This window comes from Myotis brandtii, unplaced genomic scaffold (assembly GCF_000412655.1).
Source record: "Myotis brandtii unplaced genomic scaffold, ASM41265v1 scaffold658, whole genome shotgun sequence".
Taxonomy (NCBI): Eukaryota; Metazoa; Chordata; class Mammalia; order Chiroptera; family Vespertilionidae; genus Myotis; species Myotis brandtii.
The window spans coordinates 908,059-922,817 of record NW_005370558.1 but is presented as its reverse complement, the minus strand read 5'-3'; the positions used below and the strand labels follow the sequence as shown (position 1 = coordinate 922,817).

The 14,759-nt window shown below is 42.9% G+C and overlaps 1 protein-coding gene across 2 annotated transcripts in view; it reads right to left on the bottom strand.

The window, feature by feature from the left end:
• Positions 1-7,133: 7,133 nt before the first annotated feature.
• Positions 7,134-14,759, bottom strand: part of PDCL (phosducin-like) — an 8,059-nt gene continuing 433 nt past the window's right edge. For both annotated transcript variants that reach the window (XM_005880909.2, XM_005880910.2), the window contains exons 2-4: positions 12,933-13,100; positions 10,447-10,628; positions 7,134-8,875 (exon numbers count right to left, since the gene is read on the bottom strand). In XM_005880909.2, coding sequence (XP_005880971.1) covers positions 8,324-8,875; positions 10,447-10,628; positions 12,933-13,095 — 897 coding nt within the window. In that variant the 5' untranslated portion in view covers positions 13,096-13,100 and the 3' untranslated portion in view covers positions 7,134-8,323. The remainder of the gene's footprint in view (positions 8,876-10,446; positions 10,629-12,932; positions 13,101-14,759) is intronic.

Below are 14,759 nucleotides of genomic sequence, written 5' to 3'. Positions count from 1 at the left end.
GTCCATTGGTTATGTTTATATGCATGCATACAAGTCCTTCGGTTGATCTCTTACTCCCCTCCCTTCTGCCCCCCAACCCTCTCTGGCCTTCCCACTGCAGTTTGACAATCAGTTTGAGGCAGCTCTGCCTCTGTATCTATTATTGTTCATAAGTTTGTAATGGTCTTTATTATCCATGAATGAGTGAGATCATGTGGTATTTTTCCTTCATTGACTGGCTTGTTTCACTTAGCATAATGCTCTCCAGCTCCATCCATGCCGTTGCAAATTGTAAGAGTTCCTTCTTTTTTACAGCAGCATAGTATTCCATCGTGTAGATGTACCACAGTTTTCTAATCCATTCATCTACTGATGGGCACTTAGGCTGTTTCCAGATCTTAGCTATGGTGAATTGTGCTGCTATGAACATATGGGTGCATATATCCTTTCTGATTGGTGTTTCTGGTTTCTTGGGATATATTCCTAGAAGTGGGATCACGGGGTCAAATGGGAGTTCCATTTTTAGTTTTTTGAGGAAACTCCATACTGTCTTCCATAGTGGCTGCACCAGTCTGCATTCCCATCAGCAGTGCACGAGTTATAGGCATTTTTAAAGACTAACTCTGTATCTAGAAGAATAAGGACTGCTTCTTGGGTTTGGAAGAAAGGGACAAATGGGATTTTTTTTGGGGGGGGTGCATTTTCACCTTAGCTATTAAAGAATCTTAAAGCGCCTTTAAGATATCATCTGGCCCAATAGCCAAACAAATTTTGAAAAATAATAATAAAGGGGTCTAGGACTACCAGATGTTAGATAGTATTATAATAATGTAATCCCAGAAAGGAGACAAACAAATCAATGGAACAGCATAGAAAGTTCAAGCAGAAAAATGGTTTATTTAGAAAATAAGATTTTCCAAAAAATTTTAAATAAATCTTTATTTCAAAAAGTTAGAAGAGGAACAAATTCAGATGAAAATCTTAAAAGAAAATAATAAAGTTAAATTCCTTTTTTTTAAAAAAAAAATAGACGTTTTGTTGTTGTTGTTAATCCTCTCCTGAGGATATTTTTTCTTTTTTATTTAAATCTTTATTGTTGAAAGTATTACATATGTCCCCTTTTTTCCCCTCAAGGATATTTTTTCCATTGATTTTTAGAGAGAGTGGAAGAGAGGGAGGGAGGGCTAAGAGAGAGAGAGAGAGAGAGAGAGAGAGAAACAAGGATACGAGAGAGACACATCGAGTGGTTGCCTCTTGCATGTGCCCAACCAGGCTGGGGATCCAATCTGAAACCCTTGACCAGGAATTCAACCACTTACCCACATCGGCCATGGCTGAAAACAGACTTTAACAATAAAACCGAAGCCTGGTTCTTTTAGAAACAAACAAACAAACAAACAAATAAATAAAAGAGAACTCTGGGCCCTCCTGGCGTGGCTCAGTGGTTGAGCTTCGCTCTATGAACCAGGAGGTCAGGGTTCAATTCCTGGTAAGGGCACGTACCTGGATTCTGAGCTTGATTCCCAGTGTGCCGCATGCAGGAGGCAACCCAGCAATGATTCTCTCTCATCCTAAGGTTAGCAACAGAAAACCATAGACCAAAGCTCAAGGATGAATATAAAAGAGAAATTAATGAAATAGAAAACATCATAGAGAGGATGTAGTAAAAATGTGACAAAGCTGGGCCCACATTCTCCCAGTTTTGATACATTTTTTATGAAAAGTCAGAAATCTCTAGCTTTTAATATATCTCCCAATTTTAAAATGTTGGCTATTCATTCAAAAAAATTTTTTAAATGGCCCAGCTGGCATGGCTCAGTAGTTGAGCGTAGACCTATGAACCAGCAGGTCATGGTTCAATTCCTAGTCAGGGTACATGCCCGGTTGTGGGCTCGATCCCCACTGTGGGGCATGTAGGAAGCAGCTGATCAATGATTCCCTCTCATCATTGATGTTTCTATCTCTCTCTCCCTCTCTCTTTCTCTCTGAAATAAATAAAAATAAAATAAAAAATTTAAAATGTTATATAAGCCAAATTAAAAATATCTCTGCCTAATAAAAAGTTTGAAATCTCTCCTAGACCAAATCTGACATATGAACACAAAAATGTTAAATAAAATATTAGCACATTAAAACCAGCAGTATATTCATAATCAAGAGGTATTTATTCCAGGAATTCAGAGATGGTTTAAATTCAGGTACAAGCTATGCCTACAGGCCAAATCTGACCCACCACCTACCTTTGTGCAGCAAATGAGCTAAGAATGGATTTCACATTTTTAAATGGTTCAAAAAATAAAAAATGTTAAAAGCTTTTCTATGGCCATAAAAAATTTACGATTTTAAAAATTTAAACAAAGAATTTAAAATATTTATAAAATATATGGCAAATATGTCCATATGTACAAAGAAATCTTACAAATCAGTATGAAAAATATAATTGTACCAACATGAATTGCACAAGAGAGGAAAATAATTGACTAATGCATAAATTCCTTGTAACCGAAGAAAGAAAAAAGGAAAAAATCATCTGGACCCACTGATTTACATTTAGGAAATTCCTGCATTTGTATTTACAGATGAGGCAACTCAGGCTCAGAGTTGTTAAATGAATCAGGTTGCTAAAGTAGTCAATGAACAGTGGAAAAATAAGAATCCAGCCAACGAACAGCTATAGAATATTATCTTTCACACCAATCCTCTTTCTCAGAGTATCTAGGATGGGGTTTTCTTTTCAGACCTCTAGAATTCATCACTAGGATGCTGTTCTCATAATATCCGCAAGAGGGCGTTATCATGACTAAACCCTTACTGGGGGCTTTTCCCAGAGTGTCCACAACGGGGCACTATTGAAAAGGAGATTTAAAAATGGCTGGCGTAAGTGGGTGCTACACAGACTCGCTCCCAGGACCAAACAGGAATTACAACTAAAATACAAAAAAAAGAAAAAGAAACAAAAAACACCCTGCATAATCAACTGAAGACTAGCTGGAGAGAACACTGGTAACCAAGGACGGAAAGTGGAGAACGCATAACGCCTGGCTGGAAGGGCGGAGGTGCGAAGGGCTGGCTGGGCTCCCACATACAGCCCAGCACATAGTAAGTCTCAATATATGTTAGTCACTCACTAGTTCAGGCAGGTGAGACAGAGACAAAAGGTCATCGAAGATGAATAATGGGACTTTTAACCTGGGGACTGGTACATGCCCACGGCCTTTCTCTTCTCTTCCTGGACCAGCTGTTCTCTCAAACTTAACTGACCATACTATAAGAGTGTATATATGTAGTACTTACCAAACAATATTTGTCTTTGTTATTCATTCTTTAAAGTGGGTGAATATAATACTTTCTGGTTCTGTTTCCTAAAAACAAATTCTCTCTTTCAAGCCCTAGTTGGTTTGGCTCAGTGGATAGAGCATCGGCCTGTAGACCAAAGGGTCCTGGGTTCGATTCTAGTCAAGGGCACCTACTTTGGTTGGAGGGTCCTCCCTGGCCTGGGCCCTGGTCAGGGCTTGTGTAGGAGGCAACCAATTGATGTGATTTTTCTCTGTCTTTCCCTCTCTTTTCCCCTCTCTCTAAAATGTCAATGGAAATATATCCTTGGGTGAGGATGAACCAAAAAAAAAGAAAATTAAATAAATAAATAAATAAATAAATAAAATGACTTCTATATGTTGCTAGACATAATCATCTTCAGGCCCAAAATCCAGTCTTTGGCTCCAGTTACTTAATAAAACTACTCGTTCCCTCTCCTCTGCTTCCACCATGTGGTCACATCTGGTTATAACCAGCATTTTCACATGCTCTGGCAGGGTTTGGGATTTAGCTTGAACTTGTGATCTGGTTCTCAGTGAGCATAGGTAGGTAGCACTCCTCCATTCCCGGAAAGGCAATATAATAGATAGCCTTCTTCCCTATGGCGATGAATTCTGACCTATGAGGGAACTTTCCCCACTTAAGCAGCAAACATTCACTTATGTCAACTTAGATCAGAGACCAGAAATGAGCACAGTCCCTGTCCCCAAGGACTTTATAGTCTGATATGTAAACAATTACATTCTACTTTGGCAACCCCACATGCTGAAGATAGGATTACCCTACAGGAAAGGGAGCCAAGGTTGTTCCAACCACCAGGGCGTTCACCTCTCATACTTAGGGAAAACTTTACATTTTTCATTAAATTAAATACAAAATGATAGCACGAGGCCAGCAGTAGATAACGAATTGGGACGTTTCCATGTGTGAAGCAAAGCGCTAAGTGGTAACTCATGGACCTGTCTTCCAACCTCTGTCATTCCCACTGTCCAGGTAGGTAAACCAAGGAACAGACAGCAAGAGACCAAGGCTTTGAGTCCTCAAACACTTTTCTTAACGAATGTCACCATAACCTGTGGGAGCACACACAATGACATGACTGCTTCTTTCTGAAGCCGCCAGAAAGACTCAGGGCCCAGAGAAGACGTGAGATTTGTTCTTTTATTTTTAATCCTCATCTGAGGATATTTTCCCATTGATTTTTAGAGAGAGTGGAAGAGAGAGGGAGAGACAGAGAAATACTGATGTGAGAGAAACACATTAACTGGTTGCCTCCTGCACGCGCCCCACCAGGTACATGCCCTTGACCAGAATAGACCTGGAATAGAACCCGGGACCCTTGGGTCTGCTGGTCAACGCTCTATCCACTGAGCCAAAACAGCTAGGGCGGATGTGAGATTTGCACTGAGTTTTGAAGTCTAGGTGGGGTTTTCCAAGCAGTCCAAAGGGATCCAGGATCTTGGATTGGGCTCTTTTTTCATAAGTGGATACAGGCTCTGTGGAGAATGGATGGTGATAAAGATGACGTTTATGGGACGTTTACTATGTGCCACACCATGCTGAGAACTTTGGCTCATTGAATGAATCCTTGCAGCAACCCTGAGATAATCACTACGATTGTCCTCACTTAAGGAAACAGGCATGGAGGGGGTGAGTTTCTTGCCCACGGAGCTGGTACAGCCTATTCCAGAGTGAACACAGGGTATGCCACACAGGCAGGAAAACAGTCCACGTCTCAGTGAGGCTGTCATTCCAGAGGAAAGTGAGAGCTGGACAACTACTGAGACAGTGTGCAAGAGGCCGATAGCAGTGTCTTTCCTTCCCACAACGCCATGGCTAACCAGGAGAATCATATTGAACAGGAAGAGTAAGTGCTCTCCTTTCCCAACCCTTCTGTGACAGATGCCGTCACTCGCCTTCATTGATAGGTCCATGATTCTCAAACTTGATCCCGCCTCGTGATCACCTGGAGGGCTTCTAAGAAGGGTGCTGGGCCACTTCCAGAATGTCTGATGCAGTAGGTCCAGGGAGAGGCCTGAGAATTTGCATTTCTTTTTGTTGTTGTTGGGGGTTTTTGTGTGTATTTTTGTTGTTGTTGTTGTTAATCCTCACCTGATGATATTTTTCCATTGGTCTTTTAGAGAGAGTGGAAGAGAAAGGGAAAGACTGAAACACATCGATTGGTTGCCTCCTGCAGGCACCCCCCGGTGAGAGAGAAGCCTGCAACCAAGGTATGTACCCTTGACCGGAATCAAACCCAGGACCCCTTGGTCTGCAGGCCGACGCTCTATCCAGTGAGCCAAACCAGCGAGGGCAAGAATTTGCATTTCTAACAAGTTCCCCAGTGAAGTTGCTGCTCTGGGACCACACCTTGGGAAACAGTCACAGAACCACCTAAGAAACAGATATTGCTCCCATTGCAAAGGTGAGGAAACTGAGTTTCAGGAAGGCTAGGTACCTCGCTGGAAGCTATTCTGCTAGTGAGTGACAGCAGGATTTGAACCCTGATCCGACTCCAAAACCTGTGCTATTTGCACTACACCTGAGTTGGTGATTTAATGCTAGGATTTCCCCACACCGTGTTTGTTCACTTTTTTTATAATTTCCGTTCTTGAAGGCAAAGTCAAGGTTCTGTGAAAGCAAAATATATTTTCATTTCCAATTAGACCAAAAGGTGTCTTGTGAAAGCTATTTTTTAATTGATTTTTTTTTAGAGAGAGGGAGAAACATCAATGTGAGAAACATTGATCAATTGCCTCCCACACATGCCCCAAACAGGAATCAAACACGGTTGTGCCCTGACTGGGAATCGAACCCACAACCTTTTGGTGTATGGGACAATGCTCCAACCACCTGAGCTACCTGGCCAGGTGAAAGGTATTTTTAAACATTCCTGTTCATTATCCAATAATTCCTCTTCTAGAAATCTATACTAAATGATCCAAAATACTAAGTGTTTTAGCAAAAAACTGGGCCTCTAAACTAAATATCCAATAATAATGGACTAGTGAATAAATTATGGTATATCCAAATAATGGATTATGAAGCCATTAAAAATTATTTAGAATTTTTATATGTCAAAGTATTTATGATATAGTATTAAATAAAACAAAACACAGAATTAAATTCAATAAGTTCTCAATGTTATTAAATACAATGAGAAAGACTGAAAGGCAATAAACTAGAACATTGACAAGTTGTCTGATTCTAATAATTTTCAGTACTTTCCACACTTTTACAATGAGCTTTTCTTTTATTGATTTCAGAGAGGAAGGGAGAGGGGGAGGGAGAGATAAAAACATCAATGATGAGAGAGAATCATTGATCGGCTGGCTCCTGCACATCTCCTACTGGGGATCAAGCCTGCAACCCGGACACGACACATGCCCTGAGTGGAATCGCACCGTGACCTCCTCATTCTTAAGTCAATGCTCAACCACTGGCCAGGCACAATGAGCTTTTATAATCAGAAAAACCAAGCATTTTATTTTTTTTTATATTTTATTGATTTTTTTACAGAGAGGAAGGGAGAGGGATAGTTAGAAACATCGATGAGAGAGAAACATCGATCAGCTGCCTCCTGCACACCTCCTACTGGGGATGTGCCCGAAACCAAGGTACATGCCCTTGACAGGAATCAAACCTGGGACCTTTCAGTCCACAGGCCGACACTCTATCCACTGAGCCAAACCAGTTAGGGCCCAAGCACTTTCTTTTTGTTGATTAACTACAACAGATATTTTCAGGACCCATCTTATAGTTAGTCAATTCTTAAATGGCCAGGCAAAGCCAAACTGAGAATTTTAAAGCTAATATTCAATTCCAGATTACATTTTTTAAAAGCAAAAAGAGGAAAAAATACATGACAATCATTATTATAAATACACAAAAAGACTAGAAAGATACCTGTAAAATGATATCAGGCATTATTTTTGGTTGGTGGAATTATAAGGTTTTAAAAATATTTTTAACTTAATTCATTTTTATAACATTTTCTACAATGAACATCTGCTAGTGAGTGACAGCAGGATTTGCAATAAAAATTCTGTGCTGTTTTTCTTTTTAAGCAACAACCAACAAGCAAACTACAGCACACCCATACGATGGAATATCAACAGCCATTTACAAAATGTTGTAGAAGAGTATTTAGTAACATGAAAAACGGTTTGCTATACTGGCTGACCATACTATAAACAGTATGTTCAGAATGATCCCATTGTCTTAACAAACAAAATGCCTACAAAGAAAACACCCTGGGAGGAAAGTTTTTTTTTTTAATCTACATTAAACAAAAAATTAATTTATTAAATAGAAGAGAAAGAGATGAGTATGTTATTGAATGATCCTCCTTTAAAAAGGCTTTCCAGCTCCACCCAGCTCTCATTTGTAAGTCAAACTGGCCTTCCACGGCGGTCAGCATGGATCCTTCCTCCTACTCTAGACTTTGTGCTTGGGCGGCACCTGGGTCCAGCAGCAAAGGTCACCCTCTTTCTTGATGGGGCAGGTGCACATCGTCTAGAACCTTAAAATAAGACCCCAAATAGAGGACAGGGTCTCAGGGGGAATATTTAACTGCCTTCTTGGACTGTGGGTCTGATTACAATTAAAATATAATTTACAATCATTTGATGAAGGAAATGTACTATTTAGGTGGCAAGTGACACACTATATAGAGTTAGACTCCCAGCCCTGGCCAGGCCTCTGAGATCATCTGACGACAGTTTCCAAGACACAGTCTTTAGGATGCATTGGAAACAGTGAGTGGAGGCAACAAGGATGTCGTGCTGGAGAATCTGGAGTAAACAGTTCAAAAGCCTGGTTCCCTGTTACACAATTTTCAGTCGCTTTATTGCTGGCCACACGATGATTCGGCATTCTGATTTAATCTAAGAAATTCTTGACTTGACATATAACAAAAGGGACTACAAAGAATAGCTGCAAAGCCAGAAGACAGACGAAGGAAGAAAAATCAGCACAGAGATGTGTCTTCCCGCCCAAACAATGAGAGATCTACGCCACCAGAGTCAGTTCAGTCTATTTCCAGATCGCTGTCCTCGCTGTGGTAGGTGGCGGAGTTACGCACAGACGTCCGCACCACGACTTCCTTTGCAGGGAGCAATCCACACTCCTGTAGGAAAGCTTCAAGGTCCACAGCGAAGAAATCTTCGCCCAGCTGGTCAGTGACGCGAACAAAATTGCCAACCAAATCGCCCCCCTTGTAGATGAGCAGCGCAGGAAGGGCGTTCCTGGTGAAGCGGCGGCTGGCCCCGATCACCGAGCTCTTCACCCGGCAGAATTTGACCGCGGGGTACTCCGAGGCCAGGCAGACCATGCAGCCGTGCATGGCGTCGGTCCCCGGAATGCCATCCTCGTAGATGTGGACGATGATGAGGGTGCTTTTCCGTTCTTGGTCAATCATGTCGACAAACCTTTCTCCACTGGGGATCTCAAACACCTGCCTGAACTGGGGCCCCTTATGGAGCCGCCGCCGCATCTCTTCCATTCTCTGCTGCCGGTACTGCTGCAGAAACTCCTCGTCGTCTTGGTCCCCGGTCATCATGGCCATCTCCTTCAGAGTTATCTGCAGGAGGACCAGCAAGTGAGCATCCGAAACACAAACTGAGCACCTGTAATGACCGTTCACAGGTACCACATGCTTGGGACACTCGAGGCACTATGCTCAGCGCTCTATGTGTGTGACACTTCACTGATTCTTATGCTAACCCCATTGGAAAGGGACCTTTATTTCCCCCACTTTATTTTTTGTTGAGTTTTTTTTAAATGTATCTTTATTGTTGAAAATATTACAGATGTCGTCCCCCCACTCTTTTTTCCCCCCATCGACTCCCTACATCCCACACCTCTCCCCCAGGCCTTCACCACACTATTGTCTGTGTTCGTGGGCTATGCATCTATGCATGCAAGTTCCCCAGTTAATCTCTCCCTACCTTCCCCCCTCTACCTATTTTCCCCACTTTAGAAATGAGGTTCCGAGACTTGAGATCATCTGCACAATTCACACAGGTAACAAGTGTAAGGTCAGGAATCAAACTAGATTATTTTAAAACCCAGGCTTTTAACTACTGTATTAATATTGCTTCTCAAATCCAAATAGGCAGCATCAGATAATATCACTTCACCTGCTTTTCCTTTGTTGTCAGTCTTGACAATGGATTATTTTATTCATGGTTTTGTTTTTGTTGAATAGACAATAGGACATTAAGGAACTTTAAAAAGAACAGCCATAATCCCGGCCCTGCACACACACGTGCACATCCCCCACACACAGTACAGAGTCACATGCTGAAACGGCTTTTGTTTTTATAATAGCAGTTGTGGGGGTCAAAATTAAGCTATGACCTGCTTTTGCCAGTTAGCATTATCTATATATATAAAAGCCTAAGTGACTGGCTGACTGTTCGACCAGTAGCTATGATGCACACTAAACACCAGGGGGCAGGTGCTCAACGCTTTTGCTAATTGCATGACCCTGAGCAAGTCCCCTCCCATCTCTAAGCACTGGTTCCATCATCCAATAAATGGGGATAATACCACCAACCTCAGAGGATTATTTCTGAAGGCCAAGGTCAGAGTTCAATCAAGGACAGAAAACTCACATTTACTGAACACTTTCAATGGACCACGCACTGTGAAGGGGATTATACCTACACAGCCCTGTGAGGTAGGGCTACTGACCTCATTTAATCAATGAAAAGCTAGACCAGGGGTGGGCAAACTTTTTGACTCGAGGGCCACAATGGGTTCTTAAACTGGACCGGAGGGCCGGAACAAAAGCATGGATGGAGTGTTTGTGTGAACTAATATAAATTCAAAGTAAACATCATTACATAAAAGGGTACGGTCTTTTTTTTTTTTTAGTTTTATTCATTTCAAACGGGCCGGATCCGGCCCGCGGGCCGTAGTTTGCCCACGGCTGAGCTAGACTCAGAATGGAAGAGATGTCCCCACAGCCACTAGTGGCTGAGCTGAGATTCAAGCCCATGTGTGTCTGAGTTACAACATGACACTATACACTCCCCAGCATGGCAGCTCCTTGGAGGCCACATCAAACACCCGATACCTCCTCAATCACTAAGCCCAGTTGCAGCCGCCAGGGCAGCTCTGGAGAAGAGCCAGGGTTCTAGGAATTACCTTCCCACTGATCTTCTCCTGGAGGTCCTTCTGTTTCTGTTGCTCCTTCTCTTCGTCCAGATGGGACCTGCAAGTCATTGACAGCTTCTTGATCAGCTTTTCCACCTCCCGACACTGCTCCTCCCTTTGCTCTGTCTCCAACTGTTTGAAGCGGCGCCAGTCATTGATCACACCTTTCGGACCTGAGTTAGGGGTGAACATGGAGGTAACCAAGAAGAATGGGCAAGGAGTTATGGACCAGTTCACTTCGGTCTAAAGCTCCCTCCATCGACTCCACAGCGACGCTCACAGAGGGCAGCGTAGTCTACACACAATGATGTCCATGCAGCATAGTTTGCCATACTTAAAGGGCCAAGCTAAGGGTCCAACGTTAGGAGATGCGTTATTTAATTGATGTTAAATAAATTATGATTCATCTACCCAAAGGAAAGTATAGGAACTCTTAGAAAGAGGTAGCTCTGTTCCCTGCCATGAAAGATGTTCAAATATATTAGGTAAAAAAAAAGGTGGGGGGGGCAAATGCAGAACAATATAGAAAAAGAACTATGTGTATGTATAAATATTTATGGATACCAATATATGTGTGTGCATATTGTATGTTCATAGGGAAAGGACTAGAAGGATGTTAATAGTGGTTGTCTCTAGGTAGTAGGATCTAAGAGAAGGGGTGGGCAAACTTTTTGACTCGAGGGCCACAATGGGTTCTTAAACTGGACCGGAGGGCCGGAACAAAAGCATGGATGGAGTGTTTGTAATATAAATTCAAAGTAAACATCATTACATAAAAGGGTACGGTCTTTTTTTTTTAGTTTTATTTATTTCAAATGGGCCGGATCCAGCCCACGGGCCGTAGTTTGCCCACGGCTGATCTAAGGGAACCTTTCTACACTTCTGTACAATCTGAATTTTTACATTATGGCAGGTTGTTCTGTTACTCAAGCTACCCCCACACCTCCCTGCCCCACATATATAACCCTGCCCCTTGCCATGTGACTTGTGCCTCTGTGGAATGAGGACATGCCTCCCCAACCAGCTGATGTGGGCTTGGCCATGTGACTTTCTCTTGGCCAATGAATTCTGAGCAAAATATGTATGAGCCATTACATGTCCCCAACAGCCCTCTCTTGCTCCCTGCGCTTGGTCATGAAAAAGGCATGTCTGTCAGCTAGTTCCTCGGAGAGGACATGTGAAGGAGAAGCAGAGCTGCTGCTGACCCCACAGGGAGCATGCAACATGCTGAGAAATACACAAGCCACTGAGCTAAGAATCTATGTAAAGAAAATACTACCGAGAAATGCTAAGAAAACCTGAATAAATGGAAAGGCAATGTCTTATTTCTGACTAGAGTGACCCAACATCACATAAGGGTGCCAAGAACCTCTAAATTAATCTACTTATTTCATGCATTCCCAGTGAAAATACATGATTACACATATGTGTGCGTGCTCCTAAATTTGCTTTGGAAAAACACAAAAGTAAAAGTTAGGAAAAATAATGACATAGAAGAGTACTGAGGAGGGACTAGCCTTACCATACTAAAACATATCATAATACAGTATTTTAAAACAGTGTGACATAGTACAGTAAAAGACAAATCACTGGATGAATTTATAAGTGTAAGAAATAATAAAATCATAAATATATTAAGAAAAGCATGGGGCAGTTTTTTATAATCCTAGAGTGAAGAAAGGCCTTTTAAGTAAGAAACAAAATTAAGAAACTATAAAATAATGCTTTTAGGTACATAAAAACAAATATTTCTTGCCAGGAAAAAAAAAACACACAAAGTCAAAAGACAAACGAAAAGTATTTATACCTCATACTATAGATTAATTTCATATATATATATATATATATATATACATACACACATACATACATATATATATATATATCTCCCTAAGAAGAAAAAGACCAAGCACTCAATTTTAAAATGAGCAAAGAATATGAAAATATCCCTTACATTATGAAAAGAGGCTCAATATCACTCTTAAAAAATAGAAAAAATAAAACTACAATGAGTTACCATTTGTCATCCATCCGGATGGCAACGATCAAAAAGTGTGGGAACACAGCAGGAGGGCAAGTGTATGGAGAAACACTGTCCTCCTGGCTAAACTATAACACAGTGCCACCTCAACTTGACAGCAATTTGGAACTACTAAAATGAAAAAAAAAATGTAAATATGCCATTTCTAGGAATTTATACTACCAATGTACTCATGCCTATGACTTTCGTGTCATCAAACAAAGACTAATTTGAGAAGCTGGACTCAAACGCAGGCCAGTCTGTGTTCACTGCCGTGGTGCTATGCATACATATCTGTACTGTGCAGTAACATGGCTAGAAGTATGCACGGTGAAATGACAACATTAAATCTCTGGAAGTGGACTGGAGATAGAAGGAATTCATCAGGAGACGGCCACGGATACATATTTAACCGACATTTTTAAACCTGTTCCCAGAGCTCAGGGATTTCCCGTACCTGTGTTAACTGAGATGCCTTCGCCTGCCAACTTAGCACCTACGGGCATCGAACTGCCGGCCAGGGCCCCCCTGCCTCTGTCCTTGTGGTCGTCCTCATCCTCACTGCTGCTGTAATAGTACTGCAGCTTCTCCCCCAGCAACTTATCATCCAGGGTGGTCATGGTGCCTGGGAGAGAGGAACAAACATATCAGGCTCTTTGCTGGCTTGAACAGGGCAGACTTCAATCGGAAGAGTAGGAGCTCACTTGTGCTGAGATCCCACTGTTTAGAGGACCCTAGAAGTGATTTTTTCCCCTTCATCAGCAGGATCTCAACAAATCCATATCACGACTCTGTGTGATAGGGTTAGTCACCTGTTTGTATAGAAGTTTAAAACGGAGGCTCACATAAGGGAAGTTTCTTTGCCAAACTTCACAGCAAATGGTGCAGCTGGGTTCAGGGGCCCAGGGAGGCCTGACTACAAAAAACTGACGGTGTCAGCCACCATCTTCTGAGTAAGTGACACTAGTACTTACTCAGTGCAGTGGCTTGAAGTCTATTCATTGACTGGAGGTTTTATCTACACATACATTAGGGTTTCCTATCAGTTAAGACTGCTGGGTAATTGAAATACTGGGTAAGCATCCTCAGGAAAATCTCAAAAAGGATCAACAGGATGATGCCGAGTCACTAAGTCAATCACTTGCCTGTCTGCTGCCCTCAGCCCAGTCAGCACACTGAAGGCTTAGATCCGTGGTCGGCAAACTGCGGCTCGCGAGCCACATGCGGCTCTTTGGCCCCTTGAGTGTGGCTCTTCCTAAGCCTTAGGAGTTCCCTAATTAAGTTAATAACAATGTACCTACCTATATAGCTTAAGTTTAAAAAATCTGACTCTCTGCCCTAGCCGGTTTGGCTCCGTGGATAGAGCAGCGGCCTGCGGACTGAAGGGTCACGGGTTCGATACCGGTCAAGGGCACATGCCTGCAATTCGGGCTCAATCCCCAGTAGGGGGTGTGCAGGAGGCAGCCAATCAATGATTCTCTCTCATCATTGATGTTTCTATCTCTCTCTCCCTCTCCCTTCCTCCCTCTCTGAAATCAGTAAAAATATATTTTTTTTAAAAATCTGACTCTCAAAAGCAATTTCAATCTTTGTACTGTTGATATTTGGCTCTTGACTAATGAGTTTGCCGACCACTGGCTTAGATGGATGAGGTCTGAAGCCCTACCACCTCTGGTTAAAAGAAGGGCCCATGACAAGATGTTACTACTTTCCAAAAGTTTAAAGGACAACAGTTGGAGCCAATATTCTGCATCAGAAGAAGCCTGGGACATTCTGAGAGAAAGGCACAGCTCAGCCCCGCGCAATCCTGCCAGCAGACGCGGCAGGGAGGGTGAAAACCGCAGCACTCCTTCCATGAAGCTTAGCAATACTGTTTCCTTCATTCCAGACTTATCCCCGAGCCTGTTACCCTCCCTTACAAAGGGACTCGCCCACCGGGCAGGGAGCTCTAGGAAGCAGGACCCTCTCACGCCCAGCAGCCGGCCTCTGCACAATTTGCTCAGCCCAAATGGAGACAGATGGATGGGTGGGGAACCTGGGGACCCCGGCAGGAAGAGGGGTGCACAGGAGGCAGGGTTGAGAGGAAGGAGCCGGTTCTAAGAGGAGGGACAGAACCAAACGTAAGAGGCGTGGAGGGGCCAAGGTGGTGCACCGAGGGCAGCGAGCGCCTGGACTGTGGAGGGGCTCCCGGAGGAGGCGGGGCCAGCAGACGGGGTGGGGAAGAGGGCGGGGCCTGCACAAGGGTTTGCGGGGAAGGCGGGGCCGGGGGAGGGGCTCACGGAGG